This window comes from Canis lupus, chromosome 30 (genome assembly GCF_048164855.1).
Source record: "Canis lupus baileyi chromosome 30, mCanLup2.hap1, whole genome shotgun sequence".
Classification (NCBI taxonomy): Eukaryota; Metazoa; Chordata; class Mammalia; order Carnivora; family Canidae; genus Canis; species Canis lupus.
Window position 1 is genome coordinate 26,319,683 of NC_132867.1, and position 17,232 is coordinate 26,336,914.

The 17,232-nt window shown below is 39.0% G+C and overlaps 1 protein-coding gene across 1 annotated transcript in view; it reads right to left on the bottom strand.

The window, feature by feature from the left end:
* Positions 1–17,232, bottom strand: part of ADAMTS5 (ADAM metallopeptidase with thrombospondin type 1 motif 5) — a 45,181-nt gene that overhangs the window by 12,744 nt on the left and 15,205 nt on the right. The window contains exons 3-4 of the mRNA XM_072806647.1: positions 8,821–8,988; positions 353–636 (exon numbers count right to left, since the gene is read on the bottom strand). Of these exons, the coding sequence (XP_072662748.1) occupies positions 353–636; positions 8,821–8,988 (452 nt within the window). The remainder of the gene's footprint in view (positions 1–352; positions 637–8,820; positions 8,989–17,232) is intronic.

The window sequence follows — 17,232 nt, forward strand, 5'->3', positions numbered from 1 at the left end:
CTATCACTCTGGAAACCTTATAGCAGGAAGCTGAGCAGCCCCAAAAGGAAGAATATCATAAACTCCTTGGCTGAAGGACCAGGTGAAGAACTTCTCCTGGCTGCTGTCAGGGTAATCTGAGAACGCATGGTCGTGTGAGCGTCTTGGAAGACGGAGGCATCGTGCATATGTCAGTGCTCTCCTTGGACCTTGGAAAATCAGAGGAGAGCAAGCAAATGCTTTGCTTGGGCCTCTCAAGGAAAACTATTTTAACTAGGAAATCAAGGCTTCTGGTGATAGTAGCCACACATGTCACAGGAATGTACTTCAGATCCTGCCTCTCCAGGCATTGCGTGACAAGAAAATCACTTACTGAATAATATTTTTTCTTGGTTTTGTCCACACACTTGCCCTGCAGGCAGATCCTCCCCTTCCCACATGGTGTCCCTTCCACGGCTGGCAGCTTCTTGGTCAGACACACCATCTGGCCCTGGCGCACCACGGCACACCATAGGCGAGCGCAGACGTCCATCCCGGGGCACACGGAGTACTCGGGCCCAAATGTCAGGTTGCACTGCTGGGTGGCGTCGTACGTCTGTCCCGGGAGCTCTTCGGGTCCCAGAATCTGCTTGCGTGGCAGGTCCAGCAGACAGTTACCTGAAAGAATAACCGAGATGGGCCACGGCTCTGTGTAGAGGTGTCAAAAAACTAAAATCATGGATCTGAAGATGCAGCCCGCCAGCTGGCGTGGGAGCATCGTGCACCCACAGATCTGCAGGCCGACGCCCTGGAGAGGGGAGCCCAAGGGGACAGACACGGGTGCCTCTGCATTCACCAACCCCCTCTCCAGGCTCGTCAATGGGCTGTGTGCTCTGGGGCATCTGTCAGGATGGCAGTGCATGATCAAATACAATTATTTTGTAATAACTACTTGTGAAAATAGCCATTATGCTGAGGGTCTAGGAGAAATCGGGGTGGACCTAGAGGAAATAATAGAATAGACATAACAACAACAACAACAACAAGAGCTGTAGTAGTACCTAAGCATTTACAACTCTAGGAAACAGTTTATATATGTACTCTATTTATACTCTTTTCTCCTTTCACCTTTTCTCTTCCTTATGTGCCCACCCAAGTCCCTGCTCCATTAATTTCATAAATAATAACAAGGCGAGACCTCATTCATTCTTGCACTCAACAAGCATGTGGTCAGCACTTATAATGTTCTAGCAAACATACTAGATATTGGGAAAACACAAAAATGACTCAGATTCATCCTCCCCCGGGGTCTCCCAATACAGTGGAGAAAATAGAAGAAGTATTTCTTCTAGACTTACATGGATTTTAATAAAGACTTCAAGACTTCTTTAATAAAGACTTTAATAAAGTCCTTAAAAGACTTTCTTTTATTCTTCAAACAGAATAAAAGCGCAGAGGGCAAAGAAAAGACATAATCTTTGATAATTTGGGATGAAGCCCATCTTTTAATTCTTCTTTGTTATTTGTTTAGGTCTATTCTTTAATGCAACTAGTAGTTGTTGGGTGCTCAAAGTGTTTTGCACAAATACGTTGGTGTTCTCCTTATCTAGTAATATGGGGGATGTAAAGGTTGGGGGTCAATAGAAGTGGGTACACTCGTGGACAATGCAAATTCAAAAGCTGATACATGCCTTCCCTCCCCTCAAAAGCTTCCCTAATCCCCACCCAGTTTAACACCATGAATTTTCTCTGGGCCCATGGGAGCATGCACATCACCTACCAGCTTCTGCATATTTTGGTTTACTTGGGATTTTGGGATTTGCTAGACAATTATTAATAGTACTAAAAATAACAAATATTTGTTACATATTTACACCGTTCTACTTCATTAAATATATTCACTTATTTAATCATCATAAGAACCCTACGAAACAGCTTCTAATATTTTCCTTATTTTACACATAAGGAAACTGAGAAATGAAAAAATAAGTCACTGAGCCAAAGTCACATAGCTAATAGAGGTTTATGCTCAGAGCCTGCCTTCCTCGTCATAGACATCATACACCATCTCGCCTCTGCTCAGCACGTGGATAGATTCCTTGTTTTATTGCTGACTCGGCAAGCATGTGGGGAGATATTTTAAATAGTGGATATCATGCCTTATGGTAGAAACACCTGGTCCAAAGTCTAATTCTGGCAAAACACTAAGTGGCTGAGTGTTTTTGACCAAATTAGTTAACCTCTCCCTAACTGATTTTCAAGCTCTGTGAAATGTTTCTCTTCTCATTGTCATACTCTAAGGGTAAAAATCACTGAGAGATAAAGGGTGACTAGAAAAATACAAAACAATGACAGTTGATACTATGCTCAACATATTTAAGGATTTTAGATATTTTCGAGTTGTTCTTTTTTACTTAACAAAAGAAAATCACATTTCAATCTGCCTTTCCGCCCAGATATGGAAGAGTCAGCATGTTCTAAGTATACTACAAATGTTTTTACAACTACATTCAAGTTTCTTCAAAGTGAATACCTTAGAATTTGTCAATCTGTGATGGGCGCATTATATGAAAATGAATACAGAGCAGAGTTCCTATTTAATTTCTGAGCCAGAACGTTTGAAGAGGTAAAGCTTCTGAAGGCAAGCCAGAGAAAGCATTAAAAATAAGTATCCAGCCAAAGAGAACTTTGGGAGAAAAACATCGAGTTAAAAGAAAAACATCAGCGTCAAGTCAATAGGAAAGAATGACAGTAAACCCTCACTAAGCTTTGTTTAGAAAATGGTAAGGTTAGGCAATGATAACTCCAAGAGAAGCGTTATCTTCACTGCTACATAAAAAAAGAAGATTGTATAAGCCAGGGAATGCCTGACACATTGCTGATGTTACAAGACTGTCAACAAATCTCTGAGACAGCAAGAATGCTTTCCAATTCTTCAAAAGTGCTGTTTTAAGAAACTTTTATTTTACTAAAAAGCACAGAACCATCAGACTGCGTAACGCAGGATTAGCTGGGAAGTCTTTAACACGTGTGGGCACATGTGGCATGAGTCCACCTCCTTCCTCCTGAGCCAAAATAACTCACCACCTCTTCGTGGACTTGGAGTCACTGACATCTTTCTACCTCACTGGGACATGATGAGCAGAAAGAAGCGTATAATTCAATTTGAAATCAACCTAGAACAAGGAGACTCCAAGATGTGACATCTCTTTTAAAAAGCTTAATACCAAAGTGTAGGTTTTGTTCTGTTTTTCGTTGATTTGAGTATAGCTGACACATGATGTTACATTAGTTTCAGGTCCAAAATGTAAGTTTTAAAAATGAGTAACACATTTGCTTTGCTATTAAAAATGCCAGATCTCAGCTCTATGTTTTTCCCTCAGAGATCACCTGGGGATGACTTCATACTTATAATCAAATGATTTATTTCAGAATTGCCATTAATTTATTTTTCCAATGTTCTTACCAGATTTGTTGCTGCATTAGTTCCTGTTTACCCTGAGATATACCCTCTATCAATTGTATCTATATGTTAAGTTATGTCCTTTTGCAATAAAATAGGTACAGACACCTCTACCAAATGGAATGCTTTCCAACATTGTGCTGCGGAACAATAAAAAAAAAAAATCAATCTAGAATCTTGATTCTGAATCTCACGACATAAAACATTCAAAATCTAAGTAATAGAGAACTGGATTTACACTGTCCTTTTTTTTTAATGTTACAGTTTGGGGGAAGATTGAAAGAGGAAATCTGTCAATCTTTCAGTATCGTTTGTATTGAGCCCTAAAGGCAGCCAATCTACCGCTGACTTTTCCTAACCTGCTTGGCTTTTATTCTCAACCACTTCTTTCTATCTACTCCAAATATTTTTCACTTTATCCTAGTCTGAGATCCTATCTGGGCTTTGCTGCCAATATTTTGCCTGTTTGTCCTTTTCCGCACACTGCCAACCTGTTTTTTCTTTCCCCCACTGCTTCCTTCTTTTCTTTTGTTTTAACATTTCCTAGTATAATAATGGGTAGTTTCCAAAAGAAAGACAACAGAAATGTGTCCGTATTGCATATTTGTTTTTACCATCCATGTTCAGTTAAATGCTTGAAGGTAAAAAAATTAAAAAGCAAAAGGCAGTGACTTGTGACAAACAAAAGAAAGAAAGTGGTAATCTCTGCTGGCCACAGAGTATGCTAATGGTGATGGAAGTTATGCCATGCCCCCCCGGGAAACGGAGCAGAAAAATTGTTGGCTTTTTTTGTATCTGATGCCAGCACTGTTTGTCCTTTATTTTAATGATTAATGAAAATTATCAGACCCAAGTTAGTCCTTCTCTATTCTTTTTCATATTGTCTTATCTGTTTCTAACACTATGATTACTTCAGTCCTTTCCAATACATAAGCATGAAACTAGGCATTGGCCTAAATATCCATGGTGTATCAGAGATCAATTGATATTCTTTTTTTTTTTTTTTTATCAATTGATATTCTTAATGAAACTCGTCCATTGCAAACTCTCCCCTCTTACTTCCAGGCATATCTCCCTGGCCTGGCAACTCAAAGTTCTTTAACGTCTTCATTTGAATGCCTAACATAAAAGAGAAACCGATGCATTATGGACCAGCTGACAGAGAAAACTTAAGGACATGGAAATGTACAGATCATGGTTGCTGACCAAAAGCAATCCCAAGGGTCTCTTTGTGAAACTGTCACAAGCTCTAAGTGCCCTGCTGAGCAAAGGTAATGCCAAGGAAATTAGATGAAAAAGTCTCCTTTTTAAAAACACAGGTCACCATGTTCTTAAAATATGTCTTATTGGCAGATTCTTTCAAAGAACATGTTTATTGTGTAAATCAAGATATGATCATGATGGACTTTGAATTTTAGGAGTACTACTTTACATACTGAATGTTAAGGTCTTATTTATTACCAGCCTATAGTCTACACCGACAAAGGATTCAGAGAACTGGTTTTCTAACACCATTTCATCTCCAAAGTCCTATGTTTAGTAGACGGCTATAAACTTAGCTCTTTAAACATACCGCATGTTAATATTTCAAAATTGTCTCTAGATTTGCCTTAGCAGTCGGTGCCAAAGGGGTTCTTGAGCTGTGCCTGTTTGGGAGGTGGCCTTTCTCATCACCTGGCACCGGGGACTTAGGGATACAGTGGACACGGCTATCTTTCTTGGCTTCAAGGTTATTAGCATTTGAGAAAGGAAATTCAATAACCTGCTTTCACTGCACAATTTCCCCTGCCAGGGCTTATCTTCAATTCTGGGGCTCACAGACCTTGCCAGCTTGCCTAAAGCTAACTTGTACAAACACTGCAGAATGTCTACAAGTATCTTGGCAAGGCTGGTGGTGGGGTGTTCCCCTGAGACATGGCTTCTCCTTTTCTGAATCACAAATCTGCAGGCATAGTTATTTTAGAGTGTGCACGTTGACTTTTCAACCATAACTGAATTGCTACATAGTGCTTGGAACCAAATCATCAGGAAGCACTCAGTATTAACGAATTTAAATTTGGCAGTGGGAGAGCACTACGAATGTCCAGCTACTTATGGTTAATAGTTTTAAAAACAAATCAAATGATTTGAATTTAGTTGTGCTTTAAGACCTCATTTTTTCTAGCACTGCTGGAGGCGAGAGGGAGACAGATGAGCTATTATCCATAAATGGATTTTCCAGATAAGGAACTCTTTAGGTCCCATCTAAGAATTGCATACATTTTGTGAGAGCATATCCCTAAAAATATCAATGGCTTTTCTCCCTTATATTAGTATCACAATTTCTTGATAATTGCAAATCACTTCTTTCTGAGTATTGATACGGAAATACAGAGGTACCTTAAGGGATTATGGTGGTGTGATACCGGTTTTTGACCTTTGGGAAAAAGGTGCCAGGCCTCTGAGCTTTTAATGATTTAGGGCTACATTTTACAGCATTTCTGGTTTCTCTATTACTGTAAAATGATATCCCTTCTTGTTCTCAGTCTACCTGTCTAAAGTACCCCTGCCCCAGCCCTCTGCCATGACTATTTCATTGCTTAAAATTGCTATGGCCTCGAAAATTAATACTGAAAAACTGTAGAACCATTTCTATTAACTCTGAATGAATGGGCTCTGGATGGAAATCCAAGTGATATCCTATGAGCAAAGTAAAAGGGCTTTACCATATGGTTTCTTGGTATCAGTCAAGTCTTCTAAGAAAGATGTGTTTGTTTGTTTGTTTGTTTTCCTTTCCTCTAGGACTTTGATGTTCTCTCTGGTTCTCTCCTAAACTCTGAAATTGAAACGTCAGAGCCTCGACCATCTCAAAATCATCTTACTAATTCCCATCACACTTTTACTTAAACTGAGTTATGTCAGTTTTTTGGTGGCAGTGTAAAAGTTACTAAATTGTTTGAATTCACATTTAAATGACAGTGCTTAGAGCATCCCCCTGCTTCAGTATCTGTGTGTGCTGTTTTGAAATGAGCATAACTGAGCTTTGCCACTGTACTATTGCCTTCTTTGGCTCTCTATATTCTAAAATGACTTTATTCATTATAGGCTACTGATAAAATTGGTGTGTGTATGTGTGTGTGTGTGTGTTTTGGTTATAATACAAGACTGTCTAACCAACATATTCAAAAGTGAGAGAGTCGAAGCTTGATGAAATGAGTTAATTAATGAGTAGACTATGAGACTGTGCTGTTCCAAGAATTTCGCTAATTTCCTCAATTTATTTAACATATCCATGGGAAATTCAGATAAGATTTTACTAGCGCCAGTGAATAAAAGTGAATAAAATCTACATCTACTAACTGTATGTTCTTGGTTGTTATCTGCCATCAGGATCACTGGGATGGACACAGCGAGACGTATAAAATATGTAGATTTGTTGCAAAAGCGTTAAAAATCTAAATGTGGACTCTTTTAAATACTGAAGTCATGTTAAGAAATGAAGACAATACTGAAAGCATATTTACTGCACAAAAAGTAAGATCATGAATTCCACAAACATGAAATAAATGAATCACTCCAAAATTATGGCAATAGGAACAAACTTCTGCACAGCATTGTAATTAGCTGACCTAATACTTGCACAGGAAAAAAAAAATTGGTCCCATTTTAGCCATAAGTATTTGCTGCCTTAGCAACTAAATCCATTCATTTAGGGATTCAACGTTTAGCTCAAACTTTTGGAATGTGTAATGTGTGATTCTGAAACAAAATATTAATGTTATTTCATTTTCAGAAAACCTGACAAAAACGCAACAAAAGCAATATTAAGAGTGGATACTAGGGTTCCACCCAAGAGGGACTTTGTTAGATATTGACTTGATCAATGCGGATAGGCAGATAATTAGGTAAACATTCATTGCAGGACTTTATCAGCATTAAATCAGCACTGTAAACTTAGCTATGCAGAAAATCACCACTTATTATTAGTCTAAAGGGAAAGCCTAATACACTGATTCTTAGTATTTTTTTTCTAAATCTTTGAGCTACTGGGATGTCCTTTCAATGAGCAGAGAACAGTTTGTATTGAGGGAAATTTTAAACCAGGCTAAGCTTGGATTGTTCTCAGGAATAAGATGTTTTATTTTAAAAAGTTTAAAGTAGCTAAAACACCACCACTAACGTGGCAAAACTGTTAGTGAACAGATTTTGCTTGTGAGAGACCAAAATCTGTGAGGCAGAATTTGTTTTTTTTTGTCTGAAAAGAGTTGAATACATCAATTATTTTGACATTACATAGCCAAAGTTCACGATGGCTAGCGCACTAAGATATTATGAAATATCAGGCCATAAACTTTGTGGAACTAGGAAAAACTACTACCACAGGCTCTTTTTGGCTAACTCTAAACTATACGTCATGAGATAACTTTATGGACGATTATTATGATAAAAAATTTCTGTCATATTCAGTTCAACCACCAGTTTTGGAAGAGAGACACATTTTAAGAGGAAAAAAAAAAGGAACGAGAATATGTCCATTTCTATAGTATGAGAAACTTGAACTACATGGTTTCTGTATTTGAACTACTTCAACTCTAACGCATCTATCCTCCTATGCTTCTAGTCGTTTCAAGTCATAGGGATGATAGGAAATTAGCAACATCTTGTTTTGAAGATTACTTAAGGGCCAGAATTTATTATTTCTAGAAACTGTGACTTCTTTGGTATCTTTACATAATTTACAAAACTAATCCTAGATTTATAGAATTTAATAAAGTAGGTTATGCTCTTGGACTCTATCTAGTGGATAAAGCCAAAGATTTTTTCTTGAAGTGCTTAAAGTGTTTCCCCACTATTCAGATTGATTTTCTCTTTCTGTTCTGCTGTTTTCACTCTACTTCCTGGAGAATCTGCTGTCAGGATGAAGCCAGATCCTTCCAGTGAACGCAAATCTAAAGAGCTTCCTTTCCTTGTTTTCCATTGCCGTAAAGAGGATCCAACAGAATTGTCACCTACGTTTTAACCACACCCCTATAATAGGCATGTAACAAATAATTCTGAGAGTCATATATTAATAGCAGGGAAACAAGATGTCTGCCAACATTCTCACAGGAAGCTAGTGGTGAAAGACGGAATAAAAGCCAGGCTTTCAGGGCACTGGCTAGGCATTCTGTGTGGTCTCCCACACTGCTTCTCTTTTGAACTTTTCAATTCCAAAGCAAAAAATACCATAGCTATAATGCCACCAAGGACGTTGGCATCATACACCAACAGACACTCCCTCTGCTCCTTTTCTGACCCTATCTAAACAACCATCGTCTCAGAGGGCATGGTGGGTTTCATGAGGATGTCATAAAGTAACACTGGTAAGAATCCCCTCTAAGTTTTGTTCTTGAGCCCATGTTGTCTTAAATGACACATACCATGGCCATCATCCAGGAATTCTGTGATGGTGGCTGAAGTACACTTGGACCAGGGCTTGGACGCATCGATGCTGGTCAGGATAGAAGACATTAAGCGCTTATCTTCTGTGGAACCAAAGTTCTCTTCACAGAATTTGGAATCATCATGGGAGAGGCCAAGTAGATGTCCTAAGGCAGAGAAGAGAAGGTGTGCAATAATGAATGATTTTGCATTTCTACATTTCTGTGACAATTACACTAGCACTGGGTTTCCCACCTCCCTCCCAAATGTACATGAGTTCATTTTAACTGCCTTCTCATGCACAGACTGGGCCCCCCAGGGAAATTAAAGCTGTATGTAGTCAGAACAGTCACTTTCGGTGAACATTTAGGGGAAAACTGAAAAAATTACACTGAGGAGTGGACGTTCCCATAATCCATCTGGATCACACATGCTCAATGACATGGAGAAACAGGCCTTATTTAGAATCCAGAATTTGCAAGGCAACTGTGGAATTATGTCATAGCCCTCACTGCATATTATTTTGATTACTTGTCTAATTTTCCGCCTTTTCTGATCAACCATGAGCCCCATGAGATCAGAGTGCATCTCCTCCATCCACTGTGGAAATGTCTGCATTTAACTCAATGTTCTGCAAGTTGCAAACACTTAATAGATGGTTTTTGAATATCAGTGACTTCTATTTCCTTGGCCGAATTAATAGGTAGCTATCCAAAACATGACCAGGGGAGAAAAGAAAGAGAAGTGAAATTATGAACTTGCAGACCTCAGGCAAAGGTACACTTGCTTTCACCCTTTCAATTATTTATTTAGAAAGTTCTGCATGTTTACTCTTCCCATAAGTAAATGGCATATTGAAGACATGTCTAAAATACCAAGATGCCCATCATGGAATGTTAGAGCTTGAAGAGAAAACAAATGCTAGAAAGATAAGTATTGTTCAAGCTGCTCAGTGAGATGGGTATCTGCAATCCCACATTGCATTGCATGGCTAGTCTACCAAGCTAGGTATCCCAACCATATTCTTATAATCAAAAGTTTTTTATTATATAAGATTAATTTTCACATAGTCTAAGGATAAAATGACATTTTCCAGTAAGTAATGGAAATAATTAAATAATTAAATAATTTATTTAATGCTGCTTAAAAAAAAAATAGGACGTTAGTTGGTAGAGATTCGAAGCAGCAGACAAGTAGACCCTTGTCGCTTGCTTGGGGTCTTTCTTTCTTTCTTTCTTTCTTTCTTTCTTTCTTTCTTTCTTTCTTTCTGTAAAGCTTTATAGAGTCATACACAAAGTATTAAAAAGGGTGTATAAAATACTACAGAAAAGTGATTAATGCATTTTCTTTGGGTTCCTGTATGCCAGAGGCAGGGACTTTGGCCATTCTGCCAAAAAATAAAAAATAAAAAAGTCCAGTATGCAACAGTAAAACCCAACAGAGATGAAATCTTTCATGCCACATTCCAACTACTTTTGGCCAACTTGTTAAATCACCAACACCTCATAACAAAATTGTCCACCGAGCAGCTGCTTGCTGTTGTGGCTGAAATTAAGTGGCTAGGGCTCAGTGACCTTCCAAAGCTCCACATTTTTATGGTATTTATGCAGTTATTTACTTCCATAGCATTTGCCAGCCTAGCAAGTTTTCTGTGGGAAACCCTCCTGCCCTCACGTTTTATTTGCTCAGTAGCGTGAATGTGCATCAGAGTCTGTGAAGTATGTCCCAAATAACATACAAAAAACCGGCAGGAGTTCATCCAATTTTGGGGTGGTATGTTGATTTTTTTCATGCCACCTGCAACTCAGAGAAAACAGAGCCTTTCATCATGCCCCGGTCAAAATGGCTTAAAGTTACCAAGCACCTCTAACACTCGTTGAGAGGGCACTCTGCGCTTCTTGAACTTTTCCATCATAGAATCTTTATCAGCTAACGTTGTGGGATTTGTGTGGAAATTTCACACTTAAGTTTTTTTCCCTTGGCATGGAAGAGAGAGAGGGGAAGTGGCCTGAGGTGACCTCTGCCACATAACATTTATTTGAATCCAGGTTTTTATGTCTTAGAAAAACATGTGATTTTGCATTCTATGCCACATAACATTTATTTGAATCCAGGTTTTTATGTTTTAGAAAAGCATGTGATTTTGCATTCTATTTCATAAGATATCCACACTTATTTAATGAAGCAACAGTCTTTTCCTCCAAATGTATCTAAACAAATGGCACTTTCCAGATGAATTTTTTTTAAAGCATCCAAGTGATTCTCACTTCATTTGGAGAGTAAATTTCAGATTTCTGATTTAAAATACAGGCTGTGTAGCAAACACCAAATTGGCTTTGAGAAACCCGTCAGAGTACCTCATTTTTTTTCTTTCATACAGAATGGTGAGGCATCTAATTTTTTAAAAAAGATTTCAATTATATAAGCAAAGCCGTTTATTTAAAAATATTTTGGTATCGTTTTATGAATCTTTTGGCATGTGGCTTGGCATAATATTGTGAATTTCATGCTTCCTAAATTTACTAATTTATCAACGTGACTTAATTGCTGCCAAAGATACGTATAAGGAATTTTCGTATGGCAACCAGAAAAGATTGCCATTCTGGGCATGAACAAATCTTAGTTCTACTTCAGTAGGAGCTAAATGAAGATGTGAGTTTTGTGAGATCTGCAAAAGTGAGTCAGGAATGGACTGCTTGAGGGTCAACTGAGAGACAGATTCTTTGGAGGAATGTTTTGTCCTCCATGAAGAAAGTCTGTCAGCTGGCTGGGAGAGGCATGCTCTCTCAAGGACAACAGGAGTCATGGTCAATGTGAAGAACATTTAAGCACCCACAGAAACAGCAGCTGGTTCCAGTAGCTGGAACCAGGGCACAGTGAGAAAAACCCATGTGACTTCCCTTCAGGAGCTGGACAGGAATTAAAATGGAAGATCAATGTGAGAGATGTTTGGATGCTCTTCAGGAGAGACGTGACAGTCATACTAAGGCCTGTGAACAGCAAAAGATGTGGTTATTTTCAAATGTGATCCTCCAACCACTATGCTAAGACACCTAATGTCAGTCTGACATTAGCCCATATCTTTGAGCCCTGAAATGGCAAGATACATATAAAAACACATGCTCTTTTTTTTTTTTTAACACATGCTCTTTTAAAAGGATGCTCACATCAGAGAAAACACACCATGATACTAAAAGCTCATTACCAGAAGAATCCAGAATCTAGGAAATTTAAAATATGCTGTAGCTGACAATATAATTCATTTCGAGTTGGTGTTTTGGAAGGTTTAATCAGAATTTATCGTGATGTCACTGATCTCCTAGAACATCTGCCTTTTCCAGGGAGAGTTTGTTCATCAATCACCCACAGAGAAGTTTAAAATTACAGATGTGGATTGGAGGCTAAGCATTTCTCCAATAAGCAGCCTCTGGCAGGATTAGCACAGCTGGGATTTACACAAATGTGTCCCAGAGAAGAAGACAGCACATGAACAATAAAGAATCATTGGAAGAAATGCTTGCAAGCCCTAAACTAATTTGTTGTTTTATTGAGATATATCTCACGATGAGTTTTTAGTGCAGTACAGAGCAGAATTGATTGAGGGGTGAAGTCCTTGGAGGGGGGCAGGGTGAAAGAATCAAGAAACCCACAGAGAAAGGCAATTCAGATATTTCTTTCTCAAGTCAATGTAGAAAAGCAGAGTGAAGAGGAGTCATGGCAGTTTTGAAGGTGAGAATTTTTTAAGATTTTATTTATTTATTTATTTATGAGAGACACAGAAAGAGCTAGAGGCAGAGACACAGGCAGAGGGAGAAGGAGGCTCCATGCAGGGAGCCTGATGCGGGACTCGATCCCAGGACTCCAGGATCACGCCCTGGGCCGAAGGCAGGTGCCAAACCGCCAAGCCACCCAGGGATCCCCGAAGGTAAGAGTTTTGAAGAAGCTAAACCAAGTTCTGGCAGGGAAACCCCTACTGAGAAGAGACAATGCAGATACTAGATTTAAGGCGACAATTCACTGTCAAGAGTTTTAAGTAGAGGCCACAAAGTCTCACTTTAAGGAAGAATTAGTATTTGTATTTGGAGGTATTAGTATTTGTATTTTGTAGACAAGCAAACAATTGAAGAACAGTTTGTTTGCTTTCGCCAAGTAATCTTGTTGACGATGCTATCTTTCTTAGTCAATCTTTAATTCTTGATTGATGGAATTGGAAACCTCTCCCCTCAAATCCTGAGGCAATTAAGGAACAAACACACTTGAGTAGTGGGTGCACTTGTTAATGGCATTGGTATTTATATATGAAATAGGAAAATAAGGGGATCCCTGGGTGGCGCAGCGGTTTGGCACCTGCCTTTGGCCCAGGGCGCGATCCTGGAGACCCGGGATCGAATCCCACATCAGGCTCCCGGTGCATGGAGCCTGCTTCTCCCTCTGCCTATGTCTCTGCCTCTCTCTCTCTCTCTCTGTGACTATCATAAATAAATAAAAATTAAAAAAAAAATTAAAAAAAAAAAGAAATAGGAAAATAAAAGGTATTATAGGAGTGAGAGGGAAGCCCAAAGAATAATGCAACTGTGTAATCCAATGTTTTCGCATGTGATGCAGACCTCAGAACTGTATCTTTGCGTTTTGGAATCATTATTAAAATTCAACATGTAAACTGCAAATGCTTTTGGAGAAAATACTAATCTATTCTTAATAGACACTAAACCCTATCACAAATACAACAGTCTTGCTAATGGGTGCCCACGACACAGTGTGACATCAGGAAGGGGTTTATTTGGATTACCTTAAGGAAGTGAATTTCACAGTAAATTATGTCAAAGCAAAGTCTATAGGGTAAGAGCCTGAATTACACTGTTATCTCAGAATTAGCAAATAATCAGTCACTCAGTAATTTCTCAAGTTCGGATAGGATGAAGTTTGTCTTTTTAAAGGCAAATGGGTGACATTTAATTAGGTAAATTTTATCTCTGATATTCACAATATAGACTTAAAAAGTATCTTGCCTCCTGAAATTCACAGATGAATCTGATGTTAGAAAATCTGAGATCCTGTACATCGGGTGAAGACAGGTTACTATAAAGGAAAATGTTGGTCCAACTTCTTATTCAGCTCACGTATCACTGTACAACTAAGGCTGACTTATCACATTAACCTCAGGAAGAAAATTTCCTTGTTTTTCTAAACTTTGGTCTGAAAATTAAACAGAATTTCAAACTCTTGTCTCTTGACCCCAGATTGACCAATGGACAAGGGGACACAGCACCACATCCTAAAAGAAATGTCACAAGAAGCTCCGTAATGTGTTTATTTAAGAAAACCCTGCTCAGATGAAGCATCTGTTTCTTAATGAGGTCATGTTTTTATTTTACCTAATTTTCCAGCTGGGATTATTGAGGTGTAAGAAGGTCTTGCCAGGGGTTGAAGAGTGAGCCAATAGCTCACATGGGATCAGAATCCAGAATCCTTGGAGAGAACCAGGAGCTCCAACAATTGGATCATAATGTCTATTCAAATGCACATCCTTATGCAGAAGGCATAAAGTTCTTAAACTCCCACTTCGAAACATTAAACATAAATGGTAAATGTTGTATCCATTCTATAATTTGGGAGGAAGAAAACTGAATGTTTTTACCTATAACTAGCTACACATCCATATCCTTTTGAATCAAATTTTCAGGATTATCTCCTGGAAAATGAACACGAACAAACCATTACAGGATAGCAACAGGGACGCCAGGGTTGATGCATGCTCAGTGGTTGAGTGTCTGCCTTAGTTAGGCTCAGGTTGTGATCCCAGGGTCCTGGAATCGAGTCCTGTCTCAGGCTTCCTGCAGGAAGCCTGTTTCTCCCTCTGCTATGTCTCTGCCTCTCTCTGTAAGTCTCTCATGAATAAATCCATAAAATCTTAAAAAAAAAAAAAAAAGGATAGCAATACAATCTTGGGCTTTAGAGCCAGGGGAACTGGGTTCAAATCTTACTCTAGCAGTTTACTAGTTGTTGACCTCAGACAGGTTTAGAAATTTCTTAAAAGATTTATACCTCTGCGTGACAGTTTCTTCCTCTCTTGGGTGACTCACTCAGAGTACTGACCCCTGGGATTTTGTGAGGATTAAATGATATAAGAGATGCGAAGTGCTTAGAAAATCTGTTTGACAAATATCAAAGGCCCAGGGACTGTAAGCTAACTTCACTCTTCTCACCATTATCCTGGCTTTGTTATGCTTTTACTTACAGGTACTCTAATCTCAAGTAGCTTTATTAAATTTTGATACTACTAGACCCCCTCGATTTGGGAGAGAAGGGGGGAAATTTGCTAATCGTTAGAAGGAAAGAAACCATGCATGACATTCATGATAGATTTCTTTTTTATACGACCTTCAACTTGAATTTCCACACATGTGGCAGGCAATCTCTAGGCCTTCTGGAGAGAAATGGAAATTCGGATAGGATGAAAAAAAATACAGAAGTGATACTAAACACTAAATCTCTCAGCGCTGCTGGACGTATAGTAAAGGCCCATTCCCACCTTTCATCTGGGGGCCAAGAAAGACATAGTGTGGCATTGCTCCAGGCTAGATAGAGGAAAAAAAAAAAAAAAAAGCCCAGTTCATGTTGATTAAAGCTATAGGTTTGGGGGTAAATACCAAGTTTAATCCTCGTTTCCTTTCACTTCACATCTCAAAGTCAGTCCTGACATCTGACTCTGGGCATCGGCTTCGGTCCATGGTGTTTCTCGGGCCTCCGCAGCTTTTCAAAACACAGCCGTGTTTAATCTAATCATCCATGGGAGCCCAGTCCCACACAGATCAGCACAACCAGAGACCTCCTCTAACCACAGCAAAACACAGGCTGCCATGCTGTTGCCTCTCAGCCACTTCCTTAGCCTCTAGCTGAATACTTGGCTTTGATTTTTTTTTTTTTTTGAAGATGTTATTTATTTATTTGAGAGAGAGCACTCTCATGCACAAGCGAGAGGGTGGGGTTGGGGGCAGAGGGAGAGGGACACGCAGACTCCCCACTGAGAGGGGAGCCCCACGCAGGGCTCGATCCCAGGACCCTGAGATTCTGACCCCAGCCGAAGGCAGACGCTTAACCGACTGAGCCACCCAGGCACTCCTGGCTTTGGCTTTTTAAATCGCCTGACTTTAGCTTAGGAAGCCGTTCGGAGTCTTTCATGGTGGAGAGATTCACTTAGCACATTTTACGATTAACTACTATAAAGCCGAGCTTCAGCAAGTTTGCAAATTATGGCTTTCATTAGTCTAAATAAAATCAGATTGTTCCCCCTAGCATATTAGAAGCTGGCCCAACATCAATAAAATTATTATTTTGAAGAGCCATGTGTGCAGCAGGTGAAATCTTTTATTATTACAAGCAAATCATAAAAGTTTGACAAGTTAAAAAATATAAACTCAAAATGCAAACTTACATTCATTTGAAAGCTTTCTACAGTTCACACTTGGATTGTAAAATGGCCATAACCAGATTTTTGCCTCCACTCAAGGCATAGGGATGGGGACTGTGTTCTCGATAGTGTAAAGCAACTTTTTAGAATGTCCTAATGATTTGGTTAATGTTTACACATACAGAACAGCAAGGGGGAAGACAAATTATTACTGCCTGTGTACAGTCAATACTTACCAAATCCATTGTCCAAAAGCCAATATTGGCATCAGTTGACTAGAGACCTCCCAAGTCTAGCTCTTTTTATTTTTATAATTTTTAAAGAAACAATTAGCAGGAAAAGAGAAGTGTTCATAGACATGTGGTCCAGGAAAAGAGTCACCATTCAGAAATGTTCACTGACATTCCGGTTTTTTTTCATGATGGACAGAGAAGGTGTAACATAGGTACTTCAGACTTGCCTCTATCTTACATGTTAATTTTCAAGTTAGGAAAATTTTTTTAGATGGGGGAATAAAGATCAAAGGAAATTTTGATTCAAATACAACTTTGAGGGATGCCTGGGTGGCTCAGCAGTTGAGCATCTGCCTTTGGCTCAGGGCCTGATCCCAGATTCCTGGGATCGAGTCCCACATCGGGCTCCTTGCATGAAGCCTGCTTCTCCTCCCTTTGCCTGGGTCTCTGCCTCTCTTTCTGTGTCTCTCATGAATAAATAAATAAAATCTAAAAAAAAAAAAAAAAAAAAAAAAAAACAAATACAACTTTGAATTTTAAACCACTATGTGCTGAGAGAAGCAGTGGCAGGGCCCTGCATGAGAGACTTTAAGTCATTAGTGAAAGCATTACTCTTCATCAAATATATCCTCTTATTCTGGATAGAAGAAATAAAGTAGAAAAATAATGGAACAGCCTGGGAATTTTCTCCATGCTTTCCATTTTGAGCACAGTCACATATTTACACCATGTACATGAAGCAGACTGCCTGTTTGGGAATGGGCTCA